Raw genomic sequence first — 21,017 nt, forward strand, 5'->3', positions numbered from 1 at the left:
CCAGGAAGCACAATCCCTCCATTAGGGCTCACACTTTCTGCAATAGGCTGAGAGGCTGGACTGAGGGCTTGTAGGCCTGTTGTAAGGCAGGTCCTCACCAAACATCACCGGCAACAACGTCACCTATGGGCACAAACCCACCGTCGCTGGACCAGACAGGACTGGCAAAAAGTGCTCTTCACTGACGAGTCGTGGTTTTGTCTCACCAGGGGCTGATGGTCGGATTCGCATTTATCGTCCAAGGAATGAGCGTTACACCGAGGCCTGTACTCTGGAGCGGGATCGAATTGGAGGTGGAGGGTCCGTCATGGTCTGGGGCAGTGTGTCACAGCATCATTGGACTGAGCTTGTTGTCATTGCAGGCAATCTCAACGCTGTGCGTCACAGGGAAGACATCCTCCTCCCTCATGTGGTACCCTTCCTGCAGGCTCATCCTGACATGACGCTCCAGCATGACAATGCCACCAGCCATACTTCTCGCTCTGTGTGTGATTTCCTGCTAGACAGGAATGTCAGTGTTCTGCCATGGCCAGCGAAGACCTGAATCCCATTGAGCACGTCTGGGACCTGTTGGATCAGAGGGTGTGGGCTAGGGCTATTCCCCCACCCATTAATGTCCGGGAACTTGCAGGTGCCTTGGTGGAAGAGTGGGGTAACATCTCACAGCAAGAACTGACTAATCTGGTGCAGTCCATGAGGAGGAGATGCACTGCAGTACTTAACGCAGCTGGTGGCCACATCAGATACTGACTGTTACTTTTGATTTTGACCCCCCCTTTGTTCAGGGACACATTATTCCATTTCTGTTAGTCACGTGTCTGTGGAACTTGTTCAGTTTATGTCTCAGTTGTTGAATCTTATGTTCATACAAATATTTACACATGTTAAGTTTGCTGAAAATAAAACGCAGTTGACAGTGAGACGACATTTCTTTTTTGTTTTGCTGAGTTTATGTATACCTACACTAATAGGAACACTATTACCTTTACAGGATACAGACTGTGCTATAGATTTAAAAAAAAATCTAACTCAAAATGGTTTTGATACACAATGTGTAATCTGATACCAACCCTCAAGACACACAGCATAGAGACAACACGACAACGGCACTTCAGCATTACTCTGGCTTTATCTAGTGAATGTAAAATGAACACACACAAAATCCCAGCAGACAACCATTTATGGCATAAATGAATACATAAAAGGAGACTTATTCAAATTCTCACGAATCAGCACTTTAATTGTTTCATACATTATATAACTGGACATTCTGTAAAGAAATGGGGGGGGGGTTCTTAAAAACCATGCTTTTGGCTAAAACAATGACATGATCTTTATACATACAGTCACAACCCCACAACAGGAAAAACAATACAACGCGTTGCATTTACATACATAGTTGACAGTCATTCACACACATACACAGCTCATGCCAATCAAAAGCACATCTGTAGAAAATGTCTCCTGGAATTTTGTTTGAGAGGGCCCAGGTGAGGAAGTCTGTCTGTGGATCAGGAACACTTTCAGACACTAGCAGAGGGGAGGAAAAGGCTGATGGGATAATGTGGAGGTGAGAGAGACGCAGAGAGAAACTGTTAAGGGAGAGTGGAGACAGGGGGCAGAGAGAGGTATGATTCATTCAGTGGTTCACTGTATTATCATTCACCCAGAATGGAGTAATTCCCTCTCAGCGTCGGTTCCCTCCTCTCTTCCAGTGCAATTCAATCCCAATACCATCTGCTGTGCGAGATCCCACCTCTACCAGACAGTCTGTTTCTATGCTCTTTAAATCAACAACAACAAAAAACAGGTGAAGGATCTAGTGGGGTAGTAATGTTGACCTGAAGGTTATGTTTCTGAAAGCTCAGCTCTCAAATGTATTTAAACATTTCCTGGACTTAAAGGGTCCATGGGTCATCATTTTTGTTGCAGGACTAGGCTTAATCTGGGCCTGGGAAACTGGCACTTAGAATAACGTTTTATAGCCTTCGTTTACACAGGCAGCTCAATTCTGATATTTTTTTCTCTCACTACTTTCTCTTTTGACCAATCAGATCATCTTAGATTTAAAAAAAATTGGGCTGCCAGTGTAATCAGAGCCATAAAGTAAAATGTGTCCAAGATAGAAAGGTCTTTAATGTTTTTAGTCCCCAACACCCCAATGGAACATTCTATCCGTTGTGTAGGGCCAGTGTTTCAACATGCAGGATCTTCAGCATTTCAGTCTCAGCCTTCATAGGAACTCCAGCTACAAGACGGTGTGAACCCCCAGCGGGAAATTATAACTCTGGGTAACAGAGCCAGTGTTCCCCCAGCAGTCCAGTTCAGCTCTTTTGCCAATAATTGGTATATTGACCAATAAGATCAGCTCTTTTGCCAATAATATCAGAAGTGGGCTACTTGTGTAAAGACAGCCAGATAGAGTAAACCCAGTGAAGAACCAGTTCATTCCTATCCACTGAATCTAAAACACATTGTCAACCTTGTACAGCACTGATTGGGCCTGTTGTTTATGGGAAACACAACAGTCCTTAATTTACAGGTTGTTTATGGGAAACAACTGTACTCCATTTTAGAGGTTGTTTATACGAATCAACTGTACTCCATTCAGAGGCTCATTGACAGAACCCTGTGTTGCTAAGGCGATCCTAGTAGAAACATTGATGCTCAGGGATAGTCAACACCGATAGATAACCTCTGTTAGAATAGCAGGTCTCACTGAACGAGGTGTTAAAAATCAAAACAAAAGATCAACCCCCCCCCAAAAAAAAATGCATAGTTCAGTGAGACCATGGAGCCATTTACATTGGACACCATTACATTACGAGTCAACCATTTAAAAACAAGTCGTTTTTCCCCCCTAGGCTAAAGCTCATACTAGAACGGTGATTTGAAGATGAAAAATACTACTTTTCCCATCAACAATTTACTTTTTTGTTCCATATCATTTAATATTTCAACCGCCTTAAGCCAACTTGACTTCCCTAGCACATCAGATTAATTACTCATGGAAGTAGTATTTGCAGAGGAGAATTTCATTTTACACAATCGGTTACCTCAATGTGAGAGATTCTCTCTCCAGGAAAAACATTTAGATTCTGATTTTGGTTGTGGTTGAAATGGTCACACCAGGACATGGAAACCACAATAAAAAAATAAAAAAACAGAACATTGTAATATCCTTGTTCCAATGTTAGATTTCCATTTCCCAGCTAAACCAAATCATTCTTAGTGCCATTACCACCGTGTGACCTCCCAACCATCCTGATCATCTGGAATAAAGATTAGAACCTCAAATAAACTAACACACTGAGACAGAGATCGACAGACAGAAGAGAGACCGAAAGACAGAGAGCGAGAAAGAGAAACAGAGACAAAAGGTCAGACTAAAACATCTTACAGAGAAGTGATTTTAAAAACAAAGTGAAGTTCTGAACCAATGCACGTCATTGATTGTCCAACTCCCAAAGCAGACACTAAAACATACAGACTTTCAATTGACATGCTTTGGCCCATGTTGTGTCCAAGGTGAAACACAGAAAAACATGGACTGTCCCAGAGGAACTTTGTCTCTGTGGACACCAATAACGGAGGGAGGGGGAGCGTTGAGCTAGCAGGCAGCGTCATCTTGCTGTTCTCTCCCTATGCCTGTGGGTGGCACTGTTCCACAATACCCACCTCATGCTTCCTTCCTTCCTTCCTTCCTTCCTTCCTTCCTTCCTTCCTTCCTTCCTTCCTTCCTTCCTTCCTTCCTTCCTTCCTTCCTTCCTTCCTTCCACAGAAGTCAGTGTTTGCTGGACATGAAGAATACAAAAATTAAAACGGAACAAGAAAATGTGGCAAAAAACCAGCAGCAAAACCAAACTCAGTCGATTTTGACGGCAGCGTAGATCTTCCGTATGAACATGTATGCTGCGTAAAAGCCGATTGTCCCTGTAAGTAGCCAGAAGGACAGGACCATGAGAGCTGTGTAACCAAAGTATAACAGGGAAGGGATAAACTCCACAATGTCCAGCTGGAAGAGAGAAACACACAATGTCAACTTGTTAGACAGCTACCACCCAATCTAAGCATGCAAAAAAAAAAATATAGAATAACTTTCAAAACGTCATCTCAATATGTCGTTTACCTTGTTGACAAAGTAGAAAATGGCATAAACAAGAACGTAGAAGGCTGAGCCCCCTGATACCAGGAAGGTCCTCCACCACCACCGGTAGTCCTGCAGGAGACAGACAAGACAGTTGGTAACTCTGTGACGTCACAACTAGTGGAGCGACCCACTCATCATACTACTATACCACCTGTCTTCTCTATCCAGTTCCACTGCGGTTGAGAACTTAATGTCTCTGAACTTCTCTTCACACACTCCATGCTTTTACTATGCAAAAGCCCCATCTATACACCCACACAGCAGGGTCCCGTCTCACCTCCGCACAGAGCTGGAAGTAGACCATGACGATACTAATCTGGGAGCAGGACACCACCAGGATGATGAACACCAGGAAGAGGAAACCAAACAGGTAGTAGAACTGGTTCTCCCAGATGGCCTGCAGAGGGAGAACAGCTTACAGTCAGACAAACACCTCGTAGACCAGGGCCACATACAGCAGAGACAACATGGGTTAGACCAGGGCCACGTACAGCAGAGACAACATGGGTTAGACCAGGGCCACGTACAGCAGAGACAACATGGGTTAGACCAGGGCCACGTACAGCAGAGACAACATGGGTTAGACCAGGGCCACGTACAGCAGAGACAACATGGGTTAGACCAGGGCCACGTACAGCAGAGACAACATGGGTTAGACCAGGGCCACGTACAGCAGAGACAACATGGGTTAGACCAGGGCCACGTACAGCAGAGACAACATGGGTTAGACCAGGGCCACGTACAGCAGAGACAACATGGGTTAGACCAGGGCCACGTACAGCAGAGACAACATGGGTTAGACCAGGGCCACGTACAGCAGAGACAACATGGGTTAGACCAGGGCCACGTACAGCAGAGACAACATGGGTTAGACCAGGGCCACGTACAGCAGAGACAACATGGGTTAGACCAGGGCCACGTACAGCAGAGACAACATGGGTTAGACCAGGGCCACGTACAGCAGAGACAACATGGGTTAGACCAGGGCCACGTACAGCAGAGACAACATGGGTTAGACCAGGGCCACGTACAGCAGAGACAACATGGGTTAGACCAGGGCCACGTACAGCAGAGACAACATGGGTTAGACCAGGGCCACGTACAGCAGAGACAACATGGGTTAGACCAGGGCCACGTACAGCAGAGACAACATGGGTTAGACCAGGGCCACATACAGCAGAGACAACATGGGTTAGACCAGGGCCACGTACAGCAGAGACAACATGGGTTAGACCAGGGCCACGTACAGCAGAGACAACATGGGTTAGACCAGGGCCACGTACAGCAGAGACAACATGGGTTAGACCAGGGCCACGTACAGCAGAGACAACATGGGTTAGACCAGGGCCACGTACAGCAGAGACAACATGGGTTAGACCAGGGCCACGTACAGCAGAGACAACATGGGTTAGACCAGGGCCACGTACAGCAGAGACAACATGGGTTAGACCAGGGCCACGTACAGCAGAGACAACATGGGTTAGACCAGGGCCACGTACAGCAGAGACAACATGGGTTAGACCAGGGCCACGTACAGCAGAGACAACATGGGTTAGACATGGGTTAGACTTAAACCCACGTACAGTATGCAAACATAGAAATATCATGTATAGATCTGATTGGTTATTCTTCTGCTGCGGCCCATCAATGTGGATGGAGGTGTTTCCTGTGGTCCACGATCAACTCCTTGGTCTTTCTTGCTAAAGGGAGAGGTTATTGTCGTGGCACTACACTGCCAAGTCTCCAGCCTCCTCCCTGTAGGCTGTCTCATCGCCGTTGGTGACCAGGCCTACCACTGCAGTGTCGTCAGCAAACTTGGGAGTTGGAGTGGTGCTTGGCCACACAGGGAGGGGGCTAAGCATAAACCGCTGAAGGGCCCCCGTGTTGAGGGTCAGCGTGGCGGAAGTGTTGTTGCCTACTTTCACAACCTGGGGTCAGCCCATGACGAAGTCCAGGATCCAATTGCAGAGGGAGGTGTTCAGTCCCAGGGTTCTGAGCTTAGTGATGAACTTGGGAAGGCACTATGGTGTTGAATGCTGAGCTGTAGTCGATGAACAGCATTCTCACATAGGTGTTCCTTTTGTCCAGGTAGTAGAGCGCAGTGGAGGGCAATTGAGATGCATCCTCTGTTGGGTCTAGGGTGCCATAACCAGCCTCTCAAAGCACTTCATGATTACAGAAGTGAGTGCTACAGGGTGGTAGTCATTGTTGCAGGTAGCCTTAGAGTTCTTGGGGACAGGAATGATGGTGGTGAACTTGTGGGGAAATCACAGACTGGAACAAGAAGAGGTTGAAAATGACTGAAGATGCCTGCCAGCTGGTCTGAGCATGCTCTGAGAACGCACCCTGGAATACCATCCAGTCCCATGGTGTTGAGAGTGTTGACCAGATACATTTTTTAAATAATAATTTAACAGACAATGTCATCCAGAGGGATTTACAGGAGCAGTTAGGGTTAAGTGCCTTGCTCAAGGACACAGACATATTTTTCACCTAGTTGGCTCAGAGATTCGAACCGGCAACCTTTTGGTTACTGGCCCAAACCCTTTGCTAGACTACCTGCCGAGTCATGATCTGATTTGCAGAAAGGGGAACGGGGAGGGCCTTGTATGCTTGTTTGTGGGTTGAGTAACAGTGGTCTAGGACTTTATAGCCCTTACTGGCGAAAGAGACGTGTTGATACAGTTAATTCGGCAAGTATTCAGACCCCTTGACTTTTCCCACAACCCTTTTGTTACAGCCTTATTCTAAAATAAAAGTATCTACACACACACACACAAAATACCCCATAATGACAGAGAAAATGTTTGTTTGTTTTTAAACAGAAATACCTTATTTACATAACTATTCAAACCCTTTGCTATGCGACTCGAAATTGAGCTCAGGTGCATCCTGTTTCCATTAATCATCCTTGAGATGTTTCTACAACTTCATTAGAGTCCACCTGTGGTAAATTCAATTGATTGGACATGATTTGGAAAGGCACACACCTGTCTATATAAAAGGTCCCACAGTTGACAGTGTATGTCAGAGCAATAACCAAGCAATGAGGTCGAAGGAATTGTCCGTAGAGCTCCGAGACAGGATTGTGTCGAGGCACAGATCTGGGGAGGGTACCAAAACATTTCTGCAGCATTTAAGGTTCCAGTGGTCTCCATCATTTTTAAAGGAATACGTTTGGAAGCACCAAGACTCTTCCTGGAGCTGGACGCTTAGCCAACCTGAGCAATCTTTGGCCTGAATGCCAAGCATCACGTCTGGAGGAAACCTGGCACTATCCCTAAGGTGAAGCATGGTGGTAGCAGCATCATGCTGTGGGGATGTTTTTAAACAGCAGGGACTGGGAGACTAGTCAGGATCGAGGGAAAGATGAACGGAGCGAAGTACAGAGAGATCCTTGATGAAAACCTGCTCCAGTGCGCTCAAGACCTCATACTGGGGGGCGAAGGTTAAACCCGAACGAACATCTCTGGACAGACCTGAAAATAGCTGTGCAGTGACACTCCCCATCCAACCTGACTGAGCTTGAGAGGATCTGCAGAGAAGAATGGGAGAAACTCCCCAAATACAGGTCTGCCAAGCTTGTAGCGTCACACCCAAGAAGACTCAAGGCTGGAATCACTGCCAAAAGGTGCTTCAACAAAGTACTGAGTAAAGGGTCTGAATACTTATGTAAATGTGATTTCAGTTTTTGCTTTGTCATTATGGGGTAGTGTGTGTAGATTGAGGAAAAAAAACGATTTAATCAATAGGCTTTAATGTAACAAAATATGGAAAAAGTCAAGGGGTCTGAACTCTATCCGAATGCACTGTAGAAGTTGGGCATAAAGTGTTTTAGTGAGGTGGAATAAAACATTTTTTTTAATCACAGGCAACAAGATAAAAAAGCAGCCTCCGGGTGCATGCTTTTCTGCTTGTTTATAGTATTGTACAGTTTATGTGCCAGCTTGTTGTTGTCCTGAGGTGTAATATATACAGCAGTTACGAAAACAGATTTTTTTTTTTTAAACTCAGGAGGGTGGGCATTTGACCATCAGGTATTCCAAGAGGAGTGAACAATAGGTTGAGACTTCCACTGCACAAGTCCACACACACACACACCAAACAAATCTTAAACATCACATGCTTCACAAACAGGTGTAGACTAACAGTGAAATGCTTACTTACAGGACCTTCCCAACAATGCAGAGAGAAAGAAAATAACGAAGAGAAATAATAGTAAAAGCAATAATGAATACACAATGATTAACGATAACTTGGCTATATACACGGGGTACCAGTTGAGTCCATGTGCAGGGGTACGAGGTCATTGAGTCAAATCAAAAGTTTGGGGTCACTTAGAAATGTCCTTGTTTTTAAAAGAAAAGCACGTTTTTGTCCATTAAAATAACATCAAATTGATCAGAAATACAGTGTAGACATAGTCATTTACAACATTAACAATTGTAGCTGGAAACGGCTGATTTTTTTATGGAATATCTACATAGGCGTAGAGAGGCCCATTAACAGCAACCATCACTCCTGTGTTCCAATGACACGTTGTGATAGCTAATCCAAGTTTATCATTTTAAAAAGGCTAATTGATCATTAGAAAACCCTTCTGCAATTATGTTAGCACAGCTGAAAACTGATGTTCTGATTAAAGAAGCAATAAAACTGGCCTTATTTAGGCTAGCTGAGTATCTGGAGAATCAGCATTTGTGGGTTCGATTACAGGCTCAAAATGGCCAGGAACAAATCTTTCTTTTGAAACTCAGTCTATTCTTGTTCTGAGAAATGAAGGCGAGAAATTGCCAAGAAACTCAAGATCTCATACTACGCTGTGTACTACTCCCTTCACAGAACAGCGCAAAGTGGCCCTAACCAGAATGGAAAGAGTGGGAGGCCCCGATGCACAACTGAGCAAGAGGACAAGTACATTAGAGTGTTTAGTTTGAGAAACAGACGCCTCACAAGTCCTCAACTGGCAGCTTCATTAAATAGTACCCGCAAAACACCAGTCTCAACGTCAACAGTGAAGAGGTGACTCCGGGATGCTGGCCTTCTAGGCAGAGTTCCTCTGTCCAGTGTCTGTGTTCTTTTGCCCATCTTAATATTTTATTTTTATTGGCCAGTCTGAGATATGGCATTTTCTTTGCAACTCTGCCTAGAAGGCCAGCATCCCGGAGTACCTCTTCACTGTTGACGTTGAGACTGGTGTTTTGCAGGTACTAGTTAATGAAGCTGCCAGTTGAGGGCGTATGTTTCTCAAACTAAACTAATGTACTTGTCATCTTGCTCAGTTGTGCATCGGGGCCTCCCACTCTTTCTATTCTGGTTAGGGCCAGTTTGCGCTGTTCTGTGAATGGAGTAGTACACAGCGTAGTACGAGATCTTCAGTTTCTTGGCAATTTCTCGCATGGAATAGCCTTCATTTCTCAGAACAAGAATAGACTGCTGAGTTTCAGAAGAAAGTTCTTTGTTTATGGCCATGCTGATGCTCCAGATACTCAACTAGTCTAAAGGCCAGTTTTATTGCTTCTTCAATCAGAACAACAATTTTCAGCTATGCTAACATAATTGCAAAAGGGTTTTCTAATGATCAATTAGCCTTTTAAAATGATAAACTTGGACTAGCTAACAACGTGCCATTGGAACTTGGTTGGCTGGAGTCTTTGACAATTTTTAGGGCCTTCCTTTTACACCACCTGGTACAGAGGTCCTGGATGGCAGGGAACTCAGCCCCAGTGATGTACTGCGCTGCACGCACTACCCTCTGTGGCGCCTTGCAGACAGACGCCAAGCAGTTGCCATACCAAGCGGTGATGCAGCCAGTCAACATGCTCTCAATGGTGCAGCTCTAGAACACACCATTTGTTGTTGAAGAGACTTCCCCTCTGGACTCCCCGGAATCCAATCTCCTGTCTGCTCGGTGAATGGAGAATCCATCGACTTGGATACCCCCTGGCTATCTTCAGAAAAACATATTGCTGTTATGAGAGTCCTGTTGTTAGCAGATCCATGATCGGAGGTCATCCATTTTATTATCAAGTGACTGAATACAGCGGTGGCCCGTTTTACTTTGTCTTAGTCTCAACAGGATACCGCTCTCCTGCCTTTTGTCCCGCCCGTTTCTCCTCTTGGGTGGCCCAAAGACTGGGCCAGCGGTACACAAAGAACCCAGGGCAGATGAGTCAAAGTCCGAATTGAGGTTAGTAACTGCTGACGTGATGTTCAAAAGTTCTTGTCAGTCATAAGAAATGATAGAAACAAAATGTATCTGCTACAGTTAAACGGCAGAAATTCATATTCCAACAGGCTAATAGGAGAGGACTTCTACTCACACTGAAAATGAAGAAGAGTTCAATGAACATGGCACCAAACGGTAGAATCCCAGCCATCAGAATTCTTTGAGAAGGGAAAGAGAAAGTGTTAAAAAAAAACAAAAAAAAACCACTTAATCCAAACTACTGTTTAATGAACTTCTACGACCGAATATGAGAAGACGGTCTACACGAAAATACGAGTATACATGGATTGCTGCAGATCAGTAGGTAGGCTTGACAGGAAACTCACCCCACAAACTTGTTCATGTACCAGCGCTGCTCAGGCACCTGGCGAGGAATCTGATTGGTGCGGACGGGGTTATCGTAAGGCTGCTTGCGGAAGCCAAAGTAGTAGCCCAAGTAGACCAGCGGCATGGAGATACCGAACCACATGCAGAGTAGAGCCAGCATGGTGGTGAAGGGGACCTGAGGAGGGAAGAAGACGTCACAGGTTGATATAGTCCACACCAACATCTGTCCTTGTTCTGAGGGTGATAGACAATGTGTTGATGCTATTTCAGTGAACATGTGTATTCCGGATCATTGTGTATAATTGTAAAGCATGTGGATTTTACATATTTTCTATGTCTCGTGTGAAAAACCAATGGCCCTCTCTGGGTCAAATACAGTGGTCCTATAGACAGTGAATGTGTTGCTATACAGTGGTCCTATAGACAGTGAATGTGTTGCTATACAGTGGTCCTATACAGTGGTTCTATAGACAGTGAATGTGTTGCTATACAGTGGGCCTATATGTAGGAGACTAGCTAGCTCACAGCTCCAGACGAGTGCTCTCCCCAGATGAAACAGTTGAGGACGAAGCAGATGCAGAAGACCACAGCCGGGTACAGAGTGGCCGTCTGCAGGCAGAGCAGAAACACATGAATAGTAGGGCAACCGGACACTAAGTTTGATTAGAAATAATATGCCATTAGTCATTGATAGTGTTCATTTGAAATACTCACACAGAAAGCACCCTTCTTCCACCGATGACCTTTCAGCGTGCGGTAGAGTCTGCCAGCAAAGTATCCACCGAACACACTGGAAGCGAAAACAGTCCTATTGATGCCTCTCCCAGTGTATAGACAGCACACAGAGCACAGCCAGAGGCCCAATCACAAACAGACACCTAGGCCCTGTTACCTTGTGGAGATCTGAGAGGATGTGTTCGGTGTAAGCAATATGGTAAATCGCTCAACCATGCCGCATCTCTGATAGGCTAGGTGGAAGTTTCACCATATCGCTTATACCAATCAAATCTCCACAAGTGCATAGGGGTCCATTTGGGATTCGGCCTGAGACATAAGGAGGGTGACTCTCTCTTGTCTTACCCCATGAACATGAACAGGAAGCAGGAAGTGGTCATCAAGGCCCCTCTACTGGAAGGAGAGAGCATCCCCAACATGGCCACGACTACAGGACAGAAAACACAACAGCTTCAGCCCCACGTCACAGAGACACACAGGCTACCACACTTTCATCTCCAGTTGTGGTGGATGGACCATATCCAGCGATTACAATTCCTCGATGAAAATGGCAGTTGGTAGATAAGAGTGCTTTTGAAACGAGGTTCTAGAAGTCTGTTTACAGCACACTCACAGATGACGATGAGGATCATGCAGAAGAGCTGTATGCCTGAGCCCAGCAGAGAGCTGAGGATCATGGGATACTGTGGAGGTCTGAACACGTCACCATGGACGTTCTTCCAGCCTGACTCCTCCATGGTGTCCTCCTAGCGAAGATAGGCATTGGTCAAGATATTTTAGTGACACACTACCCACATGAATTCACACAACAGGAAGTAAAACACTCGTCTTCAGAGGGTGGACATATGGCACATTTTAAATCCTAATCTCTTCAGTCTCACAATTATTTAACCGAGACTCTCCCTGCAGCTGCAGCCACACAAAGTCCTGTCAAATGCCAAAGCCATGTCATATTTAGCAGAGTAAGTGGGGTCTCTTACGATGTCATCCTCCCTGTTGTAGTTGGCGATGTCCTTCCTCAGGGTCCTGATGATGATCATACTGAGGATCCCAGAGAGGAAGAAGACCACCACCACGGAGTTGACGATGGAGAACCAGTGGATCTGCACGTCACTCATGGTCAGGTAGGTGTCCCAGCGAGATGCCCATTTCACCTGGCTCTCCTACAGGGAGGGAGAAACAAACAGGGGGCCAAGTCAGGCCATTGACATTTCTTTAGGCAGAGTCCCAATGAGACCAAGGTATCTTTGTCTAGAGAACCTTCCATTAGAAGACAAGCAATTACATAAATCAAGGCAGGAGTCTAGAAAACACTGTTGAGACTTCTAGCTCACTCAGGAAAAAAAAAAAAATAATATATATATATATATAAAAGAGAAGCAAATGGGTCTGATGTGTTCAATTAAATGGGGAACGAGTGATTTCTTTAAATTTCTTAGATGCTCAGAAATGTTACGTTATGTGCGCATGCGCAGCTTCACTAGAGACTTAAATTACAGCACCTGGTAATCACTTGACCGCAGACAATCATCAGGAGCACACAGCCCGTTGGTATGTAACTGCGAACTACTCAGTCTAGCATTAATGTTTAAGTCACTTATATGTTTGTGCACTGAACGTTTACCTCACGGTGTCGGTGTTAGTTAGCCGGGAGTAACTTGTAGCTCGCTGGGTGCGGTAGCTCAGCGACCCAGATGCTATATAGCATTAAGCTATTATTATCAGCCATTTGCATTGTGCTGATTGTTCGGAGCACTCTGCTGGTTTCTGGTGGTGATAGCGGTGGTTTGGTTCGGTGATCCATGGTGGAGTGCCGCATTATGTTGCGTTTGTGCGTGTGTAAATCCTTTGGACGAGGCATGTGGTGGCATGGGTTCTGTGTCCTGTGACAGCGTCCATAACAACCTGTGACAGCAGAGTCACTGTGCGCATGCTCCTCTGGCGCTGGGCATTCTGGGTGATGTAGTCGGTGCTGTTTTAAGCCAGATTTGCCACACCTTTGATGGTGTTGCAGGCTTATTTGATTTCCATTATATTACTTGAATAATATATATTATATCTTAAAAAATATATTGTCATTATTTGTTTGTTGTATTTCAGGTTTATGACCTGTGGTCATTTGATTTAAAATAAAATTAAGGACAAAACACGAGTCATGACATTGTGTGCTTCCTGGTGAGCCTTTTCGGAGGGCTAAATAACGAAAAATCCGAACAAACACAAAGAAAAATATACCAAAGAACCTTCATAAATAAGCACATTCCTCAGTGAAGAGGACCCCTCAAGTGTATCCAACGTCTCAACACTTTACAGATAACAATACTAAATCTTCACTGAATCTTCACTGTCGCTCAGACTCTGGGACCTAAAGATTGAACGTAAAGAGAAGGGCCGTGCCACTTACCTCCCAGCGGACGGAATAGGTGAAGAGAACGTCATTCTCCTTGGACGGGTCAATCTCCTGAGGAGCTGAGCTAGTGGCCTCGGGCAGGGTACACAGCCCCTTATCGTCAGCCTTCAGGTCTGCAGAAGGATCCAGACAGAGACAATTAACAAATAGGAGGGGAAGGATTGAAACAAAGGCTGTATTATCTAACGCTTGTCTCTGTGTTTATTTGGCTGGAATAAACCGTTCGTACCTCAGACAGGACGCTGTGTAACTTCACCTTGACACTGTGGAAAACCAGCTCAACTTACCCTCCACCTTGACACTCTGGGGAACCACCTCAAAACGTACAACTCTGTAGTTGTGCTCTTCCTCCTCCTCCACCTTCTCCTTGTGGTAGTAGATGATGAAGGACAGGTGGTTGTGTAGGTAGAACTATAGTAGAGACAACCGAATGAAATCCAGGTGGTTATGTAGGTAGAACTATAGACAACAGAATGAAGGACAGGTAGTTACAGTTGAAGTCGGAAGTTTACATACACCTTAGCCAAATACATTTAAACTCAGTTTCACAATACCTGACATTTAATCCTAGTAAAAATTCCCTGTCTTAGGTCAGTTAGGATCACCACTTTATTTTAATAATGTAAAATGTCAGAATAGAGAAAATGATTTTTCAGTTTTTATTCCCAGTGGGTCAGAAGTTTACATACCGAATACTAATTGAGTAACATTGCCTTTAAATTGTTTAACTTCAGTCAAACATTTCTTGTAGCCTTCCACAAGCTTCCCACAATAAGTCAGGTGAATCTTGGCCCATTCCTCCTGACAAGAGCTGGTGTAACTGAGTCAGGCTTGTAGGCCTACTTGCTTGCACATGCTTTTTCAGTTCTGCCAACATATTTTCTATGGGATTGAGGTCAGGGCTTTGTGATGGCCACTCCAATACCTTGACTTTGTTGTCCTTAAGCCATTTTGCCACAACTTTGGAAGTATGCTTGGGGTCATTGTCCATTTGGAAGACCCATTTGCGACCAAGCTTTAACTTCCTGACTGATGTCGTCTTTAGATGTTGCTTCAATATGCAATCTATTTTGTGAATTGCACCAGTCCCTCCTGCAGCAAAGCACCCCCAAAACATGATGCTGCCACCCCCGTGCTTCACGGTTGGGATGGTGTTCTTCGGCTTGCAAGCCTCCCCCTTTTTCCTCCAAACATAATGGTCATTATGGTCAAACAATTCCATTTTTGTTTCATCAGACCAGAGGACATTTCTCCAAAAAGTACAATCTTTGTACCCATGTGCAGTTGCAAACCGTAGTCTGGCTTTTTTTAATGGCGGTTTTGGAGCAGTGGCTTCTTCCTTGCTGAGCGGCCTTTCAGGTTATGTCGATATAGGACTCGTTTACTGTGGATATAGAAACTTTTGTACCCGTTTCCTCCAGCATCTTCACAAGGTCCTTTGCTGTTGTTCTTGGATTGATTTGGACTTTTCGCACCACAGTACGTTCATCTCTAGGAGACAGAACGCGTCTCCTTCCTGAGCGGTATGACGGCTGCGTGGTCCCATGGTGTTTATACTTGCGTACTATTGCTTGTACAGATGAATGTGGTACCTTCAGGCATTTGGAAATTGCTCCCAAGGATGAACCAGACTTGTGGTCTACAATTGTTTTTCTGAGGTCTTGGCTGATTTCTTTTGATTTTCCCATGATGTCAAGCAAAGAGGCACTGAGTTTGAAGGTAGGCCTTGAAATACATCCACAGGTACACCTCCAATTGACTCAAATGATGTCAATTAGCCTATCAGAAGCTTCTAAAGCCATGACATCATTTTCTGGAATTTTCCAAGCTGTTTGAAGGCACAGTCAACTTAGTGTATGTAAACTTCTGACCCACTGGAATTGTGATAGTGAATTATAAGTGAAATAATCTGTCTGTAAACATTTGTTGGGAAAATGACTTGCGTCATGCACAAAGTAGATGTCCTAACCGACTTGCCAAAACTACAGTTTGTTAACAAGAAATTTGTGGAGTGGTTGAAAAACAAGTTAATGACTCCAACCTAAGTGTATGTAAACTTCCGACTTCAACTGTATGTAGGTAGAACTATAGTAGAGAGACTACAGAATGCAAAGGTTCATACACTAAAGATAACTCTACCGGACAACACGAGCTGTTCTATAATAGACGAGCAAAATTCAGAGTTCCCACTCCCCTAATCTCATACGGATGTGTCCATACTCTCTCTCCATGCTTTAACGAGGCCCTGGCAAGGAGGTTCTGTACCTTGCTGTTCTCAGTGAAGCCCAGTCTGTAGCCGTGTTCAAACTGGACATCCTTCACCAAATCCTTCTCCTCCTCTGCCTCTTTGTTGGGGTAGAACTCCAGTCGCGTGGCCACTGGGAGGTTGTCTGCAATGCTGTGGGAGTTTATAGACAGGATTAACATGGAGCCTACAACAGCATTGTACACAGTCACCTGATTACTGGACCGAGTAATGAGGAAGGAAGGGTACTCACAGGTGAACATAGTACTCTTCCTGGATGCGCTCAGCCACCAGTTTGCTCTGCTGCACGTTGAGTTTCAGCTTGGCACAAACCACATTACACTTCCTGTCCTGGGTCATGAGTACCGAGTAGGGGGTGTTCACAATACGATCCCCGCGTAACACCTCCCCTGCGCACGCACACAGTTAGTAGGAGTTCATGGTGTGGGTCTTTATGCGTAACAGATCATTATCAATCCCATACAAAGACAACACAAATCAATGCTTTAGAATACTGTACACAAGGATACACAAACCTTCCAAACAACGACAAGACACAGATCAACACTTCTACATGTGAGAAGAACAGAGAGCTGCTTTCTTACCCAGGTTCTCTGCTTTGTAGACCACTTTATCAGGCTGACAGAAGGGCAGGGAGTAGTATTCATAGGGAAGCTGAGTCCGGGAGCTGGTCAGCTTCACGGCCTGGGGGGGAAAGGTCAATGTGCCCATTTAATTGAGTGACTGACTGCCTGACCTGCCAAACACATGCCAATAGGCTACACAACCAATACTAGTATCCACCTCAGCCTGCCTTGGAAAGCCTTGGAGCTAACAAGCTTTAGTCCATCTATCAAGCTTAGACAATAACACAGTTCATCATACCCAGAAAAAAACTATGCTAACTTAGTGAATCCACAACAAGCCAAGGCAGAATAGAGTACTATATACCCGATGAAGCATACATAAGAGGGCTAGAACTAGGCTAAAAAAGGTGTGGTTGTTTAACTTACCTTAATCTCTACAACACTGTTCTGGTGGAAGTTCATTGGAGCAACTCCAGGCACGTAAAAGGGCTGGACCCCTCCAGGCAACATGGACAACAGCAGCAGGGCCAACCACGTCTCCTTCAACACAACAAACAGTCAATGGACTAGTTGGCCAAGCTATACAGAAGACCCTTTGATTAGAACTAAAATGTTTGCCCCTTGGCAGAAGGAGGTCAGGAGGTGACTTTTTGGACCTGAATACCAAAACACTCAGTAGATAGAGTTGACTCATTTGAATTGATATTGAATGACCCTGTTGCCACATAGTTGCTTTAGACATTAAGAAAATCAATGGTAAGGAGATGCCTTTGGGATATGTAAAGGTGGGACTAACGTTTCAACCTGAGAGAGGGATATCCTTTCCACCCTCTCCGAGTTGGGCATCTCCGGCGCGGCCCACGCTTGGATTGCGTCCTACCTGACAGGTCGCTCCTACCAGGTGGCGTGGCGAGAATCTGTCTCCGCACCATGCGCTCTCACCACTGGTGTCCCCCAGGGCTCTGTTCTAGGCCCTCTCCTATTCTCGCTATACACCAAGTCACTTGGCTCTGTCATATCCTCACATGGTCTCTCCTATCATTGCTATGCAGACGACACACAATTAATCTTCTCCTTTCCCCCTTCTGATAACCAGGCGGCGAATCGCATCTCTGCATGTCTGTCAGAGATATCAGTGTGGATGACGGATCACCAGCTCAAGCTGAACCTCGGCAAGACGGAGCTGCTCTTCCTCCCGGGGAAGGACTGCCCGTTCCATGATCTCGCCATCACGGTTGACAACTCCCTTGTGTCCTCCTCCCAGAGTGCTAAGAACCTTGGCGTGATCCTGGACAACACCCTGTCGTTCTCCACTAACATCAAGGCGGTGACCCGATCCTGTAGGTTCATGCTCTACAACATTCGCAGAGTACGACCCTGCCTCACACAGGAAGCGGCGCAGGTCCTAATCCAGGCACTTGTCATCTCCCGTCTGGATTACTGCAACTCGCTGTTGGCTGGGCTCCCTGCCTGTGCCATTAAACCCCTACAACTCATCCAGAACGCCGCAGCCCGTCTGGTGTTCAACCTTCCCAAGTTCTCTCACGTCACCCCGCTCCTCCGCTCTCTCCACTGGCTTCCAGTTGAAGCTCGCATCCGCTACAAGACCATGGTGATTGCCTACGGAGCTGTGAAGGGAACGGCACCTCCATACCTTCAGGCTCTGATCAGGCCCTACACCCAAACAAGGGCACTGCGTTCATCCACCACTGGCCTGCTGGCCCCCCTACCTCTGAGGAAGCACAGTTCCCGCTCAGCCCAGTCAAAACTGTTCGCTGCTCTGGCACCCCAATGGTGGAACAAGCTCCCTCACGACACCAGGACAGCGGAGTCAATCACCACCTTCCGGAGACACCTGAAACCCCACCTCTTTAAGGAATACCTAGGATAGGATAAAGTAATCCTTCTAACCCCCCCTTAAAAGATTTAGATGCACTATTGTAAAGTGGTTGTTCCACTGGATATCATAAGGTGAATGCACCATTTTGTAAGTCGCTCTGGATAAGAGCGTCTGCTAAATGACTTAAATGTAAATGTAAATGTAATATGTAAAGGTGGGACTAACGTTTCAACCTGAGAGAGGGATATGTAAAGGTGGGACTAACGTTTCAACCTGAGAGAGGGATATGTAAAGGTGGGACTAACGTTTCAACCTGAGAGAGGGATATGTAAAGGTGGGACTAACGTTTCAACCTGAGAGAGGGATATGTAAAGGTGGGACTAACGTTTCAACCTGAGAGAGGGATATGTAAAGGTGGGACTAATGTTTCAACCTGAGAGAGGGATATGTAAAGGTGGGACTAATGTTTCAACCTGAGAGAGAGAGCAAGGCCATGATCTTAATAAAATCCAAATTTACTAGCCTTCTGGGCACACACAGTACAATCCAAGATGGCTTGATGACTTAGACAAAACGTTGAGACTATAATTTACATAGGACTACATCTAACCAGGACTACATCTAACCAGTCACAAATGAAAGACTATGTTTACACATCCCAATGACTGTATAGGAACACCCCTCATTATGAACAGGATCTTCTGGAATACTTACTGTATGCTTAAGGGTGTTACATTAACAAAACTGCATGCCAAATATTAGTACAGAGTGAGAGCTGGACATCACCCTTTCACTTACAGAGACTACAACATTTAGCAGGCCCTTCCACTAAACTAATGTCAGACCAGTCAAGCCTGATTTTCCTTTCCTGTGTGGAGTACGTGTTTACACAACCACTAGCCATGAATGTATGACCAAAACCATACATATTGCACTGGTCTGGGAGGGGTGAGAATGAGCATTATGTGATAGACAGTGAAACATTAACACAGTGAAAAGGTAAATGTAGAGGTTTTTTTAATGCAACTTTTATTTAACTAGACAAGTCAGTTAAGAACAAATTATTATTATGCAGTGCCTTAGACCGCTGCGCCACTCGGGACCCCGAGTTGATGATGAAAACAATAAGAAAAACTTTAAAAACCCAATGCATCATATCAGTCTCGTCTCAAATGAATAATGAGTTATCTACCTCTGTATACGAATGAGTGCATGAAAACATCGCCACACGGATAACAGCAGTTATATAAAATATATGGTTGAGACATGTCGACTAAGCAACAGCAGCTAGATAGTTACTTTAAGAAAGGATATACTCTTTGGTTAAGCTTATAGAATACATAAATCAACCCGGAAATGCATAGCTAGCTAGTTGCCAGCCACATACTAGTTAGCTAACATTAACCATCTAGCTAACGTTACCTAGACAACTGCCCCCTTTTGTCTGGGCTCTGGTCCTCGAACTAGCTAGCTGCCACATAAAAACTAACAAGTTACCTATGCTTCGCATTTCCAGTACAACTTTTAGCAAGCGTATACGTAGCTAGGCAAGTTAGAGAACGATAGTTGTGTTGTTGGCAAAGCCAGCTAACGTTAGCCTAGCTACACCAAAGGGCTACTACGCTGTCACAATTAGATAATTAATGAAGCTAACTGTCTAACTGCAATTGAAATACATGTCATGTTTGACCCATATACAGAGTACGAACTAGGTAACTAGCTAGTTAGGCACATTACATTTTTTGGCTAAGCTGACATCTAACTAGCTAGCAGTAGCTGACAAGTTGTTTTGGCTGGCTAGCGCGGTCAACATCCCCTGCTCGCTGCACCATTGACAAACCAATGTCGATAGACAGCTCATATAAATGTCGTTAAATCATGACTCTAAATTTCACGTGGTATATTAACACAACCACATGCTTCTATTTGAAGGTAGATAGCGGACAGATGTTGGAAGAATATAATATATATTTTTTTCCTGTCCACTTACCACCGCCGCGGCCGCCATCTTGAATACACGTGTCATTCGTTACGTCACGTGAACAAAACCTGTACCCCATCAGCAACACAATGTGTTGTTAGTGCTAGTGTCATCTAGCGACAGCAATTTATACTGAACAAAATATTAACGCAGTATACAACAATTTCAAAGATTTTACTGAGTTACAGTTCATATAAGGAAATAAGTCAATTGAAATACATGCATTAGGCCCTAATCTATGTGTTTCACATGACTGGGAATACAGATATGCATCTGTTGGTCACAGACACCTTTATTTAAAAAAAGTAGAGGAGTTGATCAGAAATCCAGTAAGTATCTGGTGAGACCACCATCTGCCTCATGCAGCACGACACATCTCCTTCGCATAGAGTAGATCAGGCTGTGGCCTGTGGAATGTTGTCCCAAAGTTCCTGGATATTGGCTGGAAGTGGAACACGCTGTCGTACATGTTGATCCAGAGCATCCCAAACATGCTCAATGGGTGACATGTCT

General features: G+C 45.0%; 1 protein-coding gene across 2 annotated transcripts; it reads right to left on the reverse strand.

The window, feature by feature from the left end:
• Positions 1-1,213: 1,213 nt before the first annotated feature.
• On the reverse strand, positions 1,214-20,595 carry LOC106566422 (transmembrane 9 superfamily member 4). Of its 2 annotated transcripts, XM_014134439.2 has the most exons (17): positions 20,514-20,595; positions 17,110-17,223; positions 16,702-16,801; positions 16,350-16,506; positions 16,117-16,249; positions 14,139-14,262; positions 13,846-13,964; positions 12,422-12,604; positions 12,055-12,187; positions 11,787-11,868; positions 11,421-11,496; positions 11,232-11,315; positions 10,706-10,881; positions 10,474-10,537; positions 4,428-4,547; positions 4,130-4,219; positions 1,214-4,015 (listed from the first exon to the last, which is right to left on the reverse strand). In XM_014134439.2, exons 1-17 carry the CDS (start codon positions 20,547-20,549, stop codon positions 3,866-3,868), a joined length of 1,941 nt encoding a protein of 646 aa, XP_013989914.1. In that variant the 5' UTR covers positions 20,550-20,595; the 3' UTR covers positions 1,214-3,865. The 2 variants fall into 2 exon arrangements, with proteins under 2 accessions (XP_013989914.1, XP_013989915.1); XM_014134440.2 differs by lacking the exons at positions 1,214-4,015; positions 4,130-4,219; positions 4,428-4,547 and adding an exon at positions 9,905-10,348.
• Positions 20,596-21,017: the final 422 nt, after the last annotated feature.

This window comes from Salmo salar, chromosome ssa13, assembly GCF_905237065.1.
Source record: "Salmo salar chromosome ssa13, Ssal_v3.1, whole genome shotgun sequence".
In the NCBI taxonomy this organism is placed as follows: domain Eukaryota; kingdom Metazoa; phylum Chordata; class Actinopteri; order Salmoniformes; family Salmonidae; genus Salmo; species Salmo salar.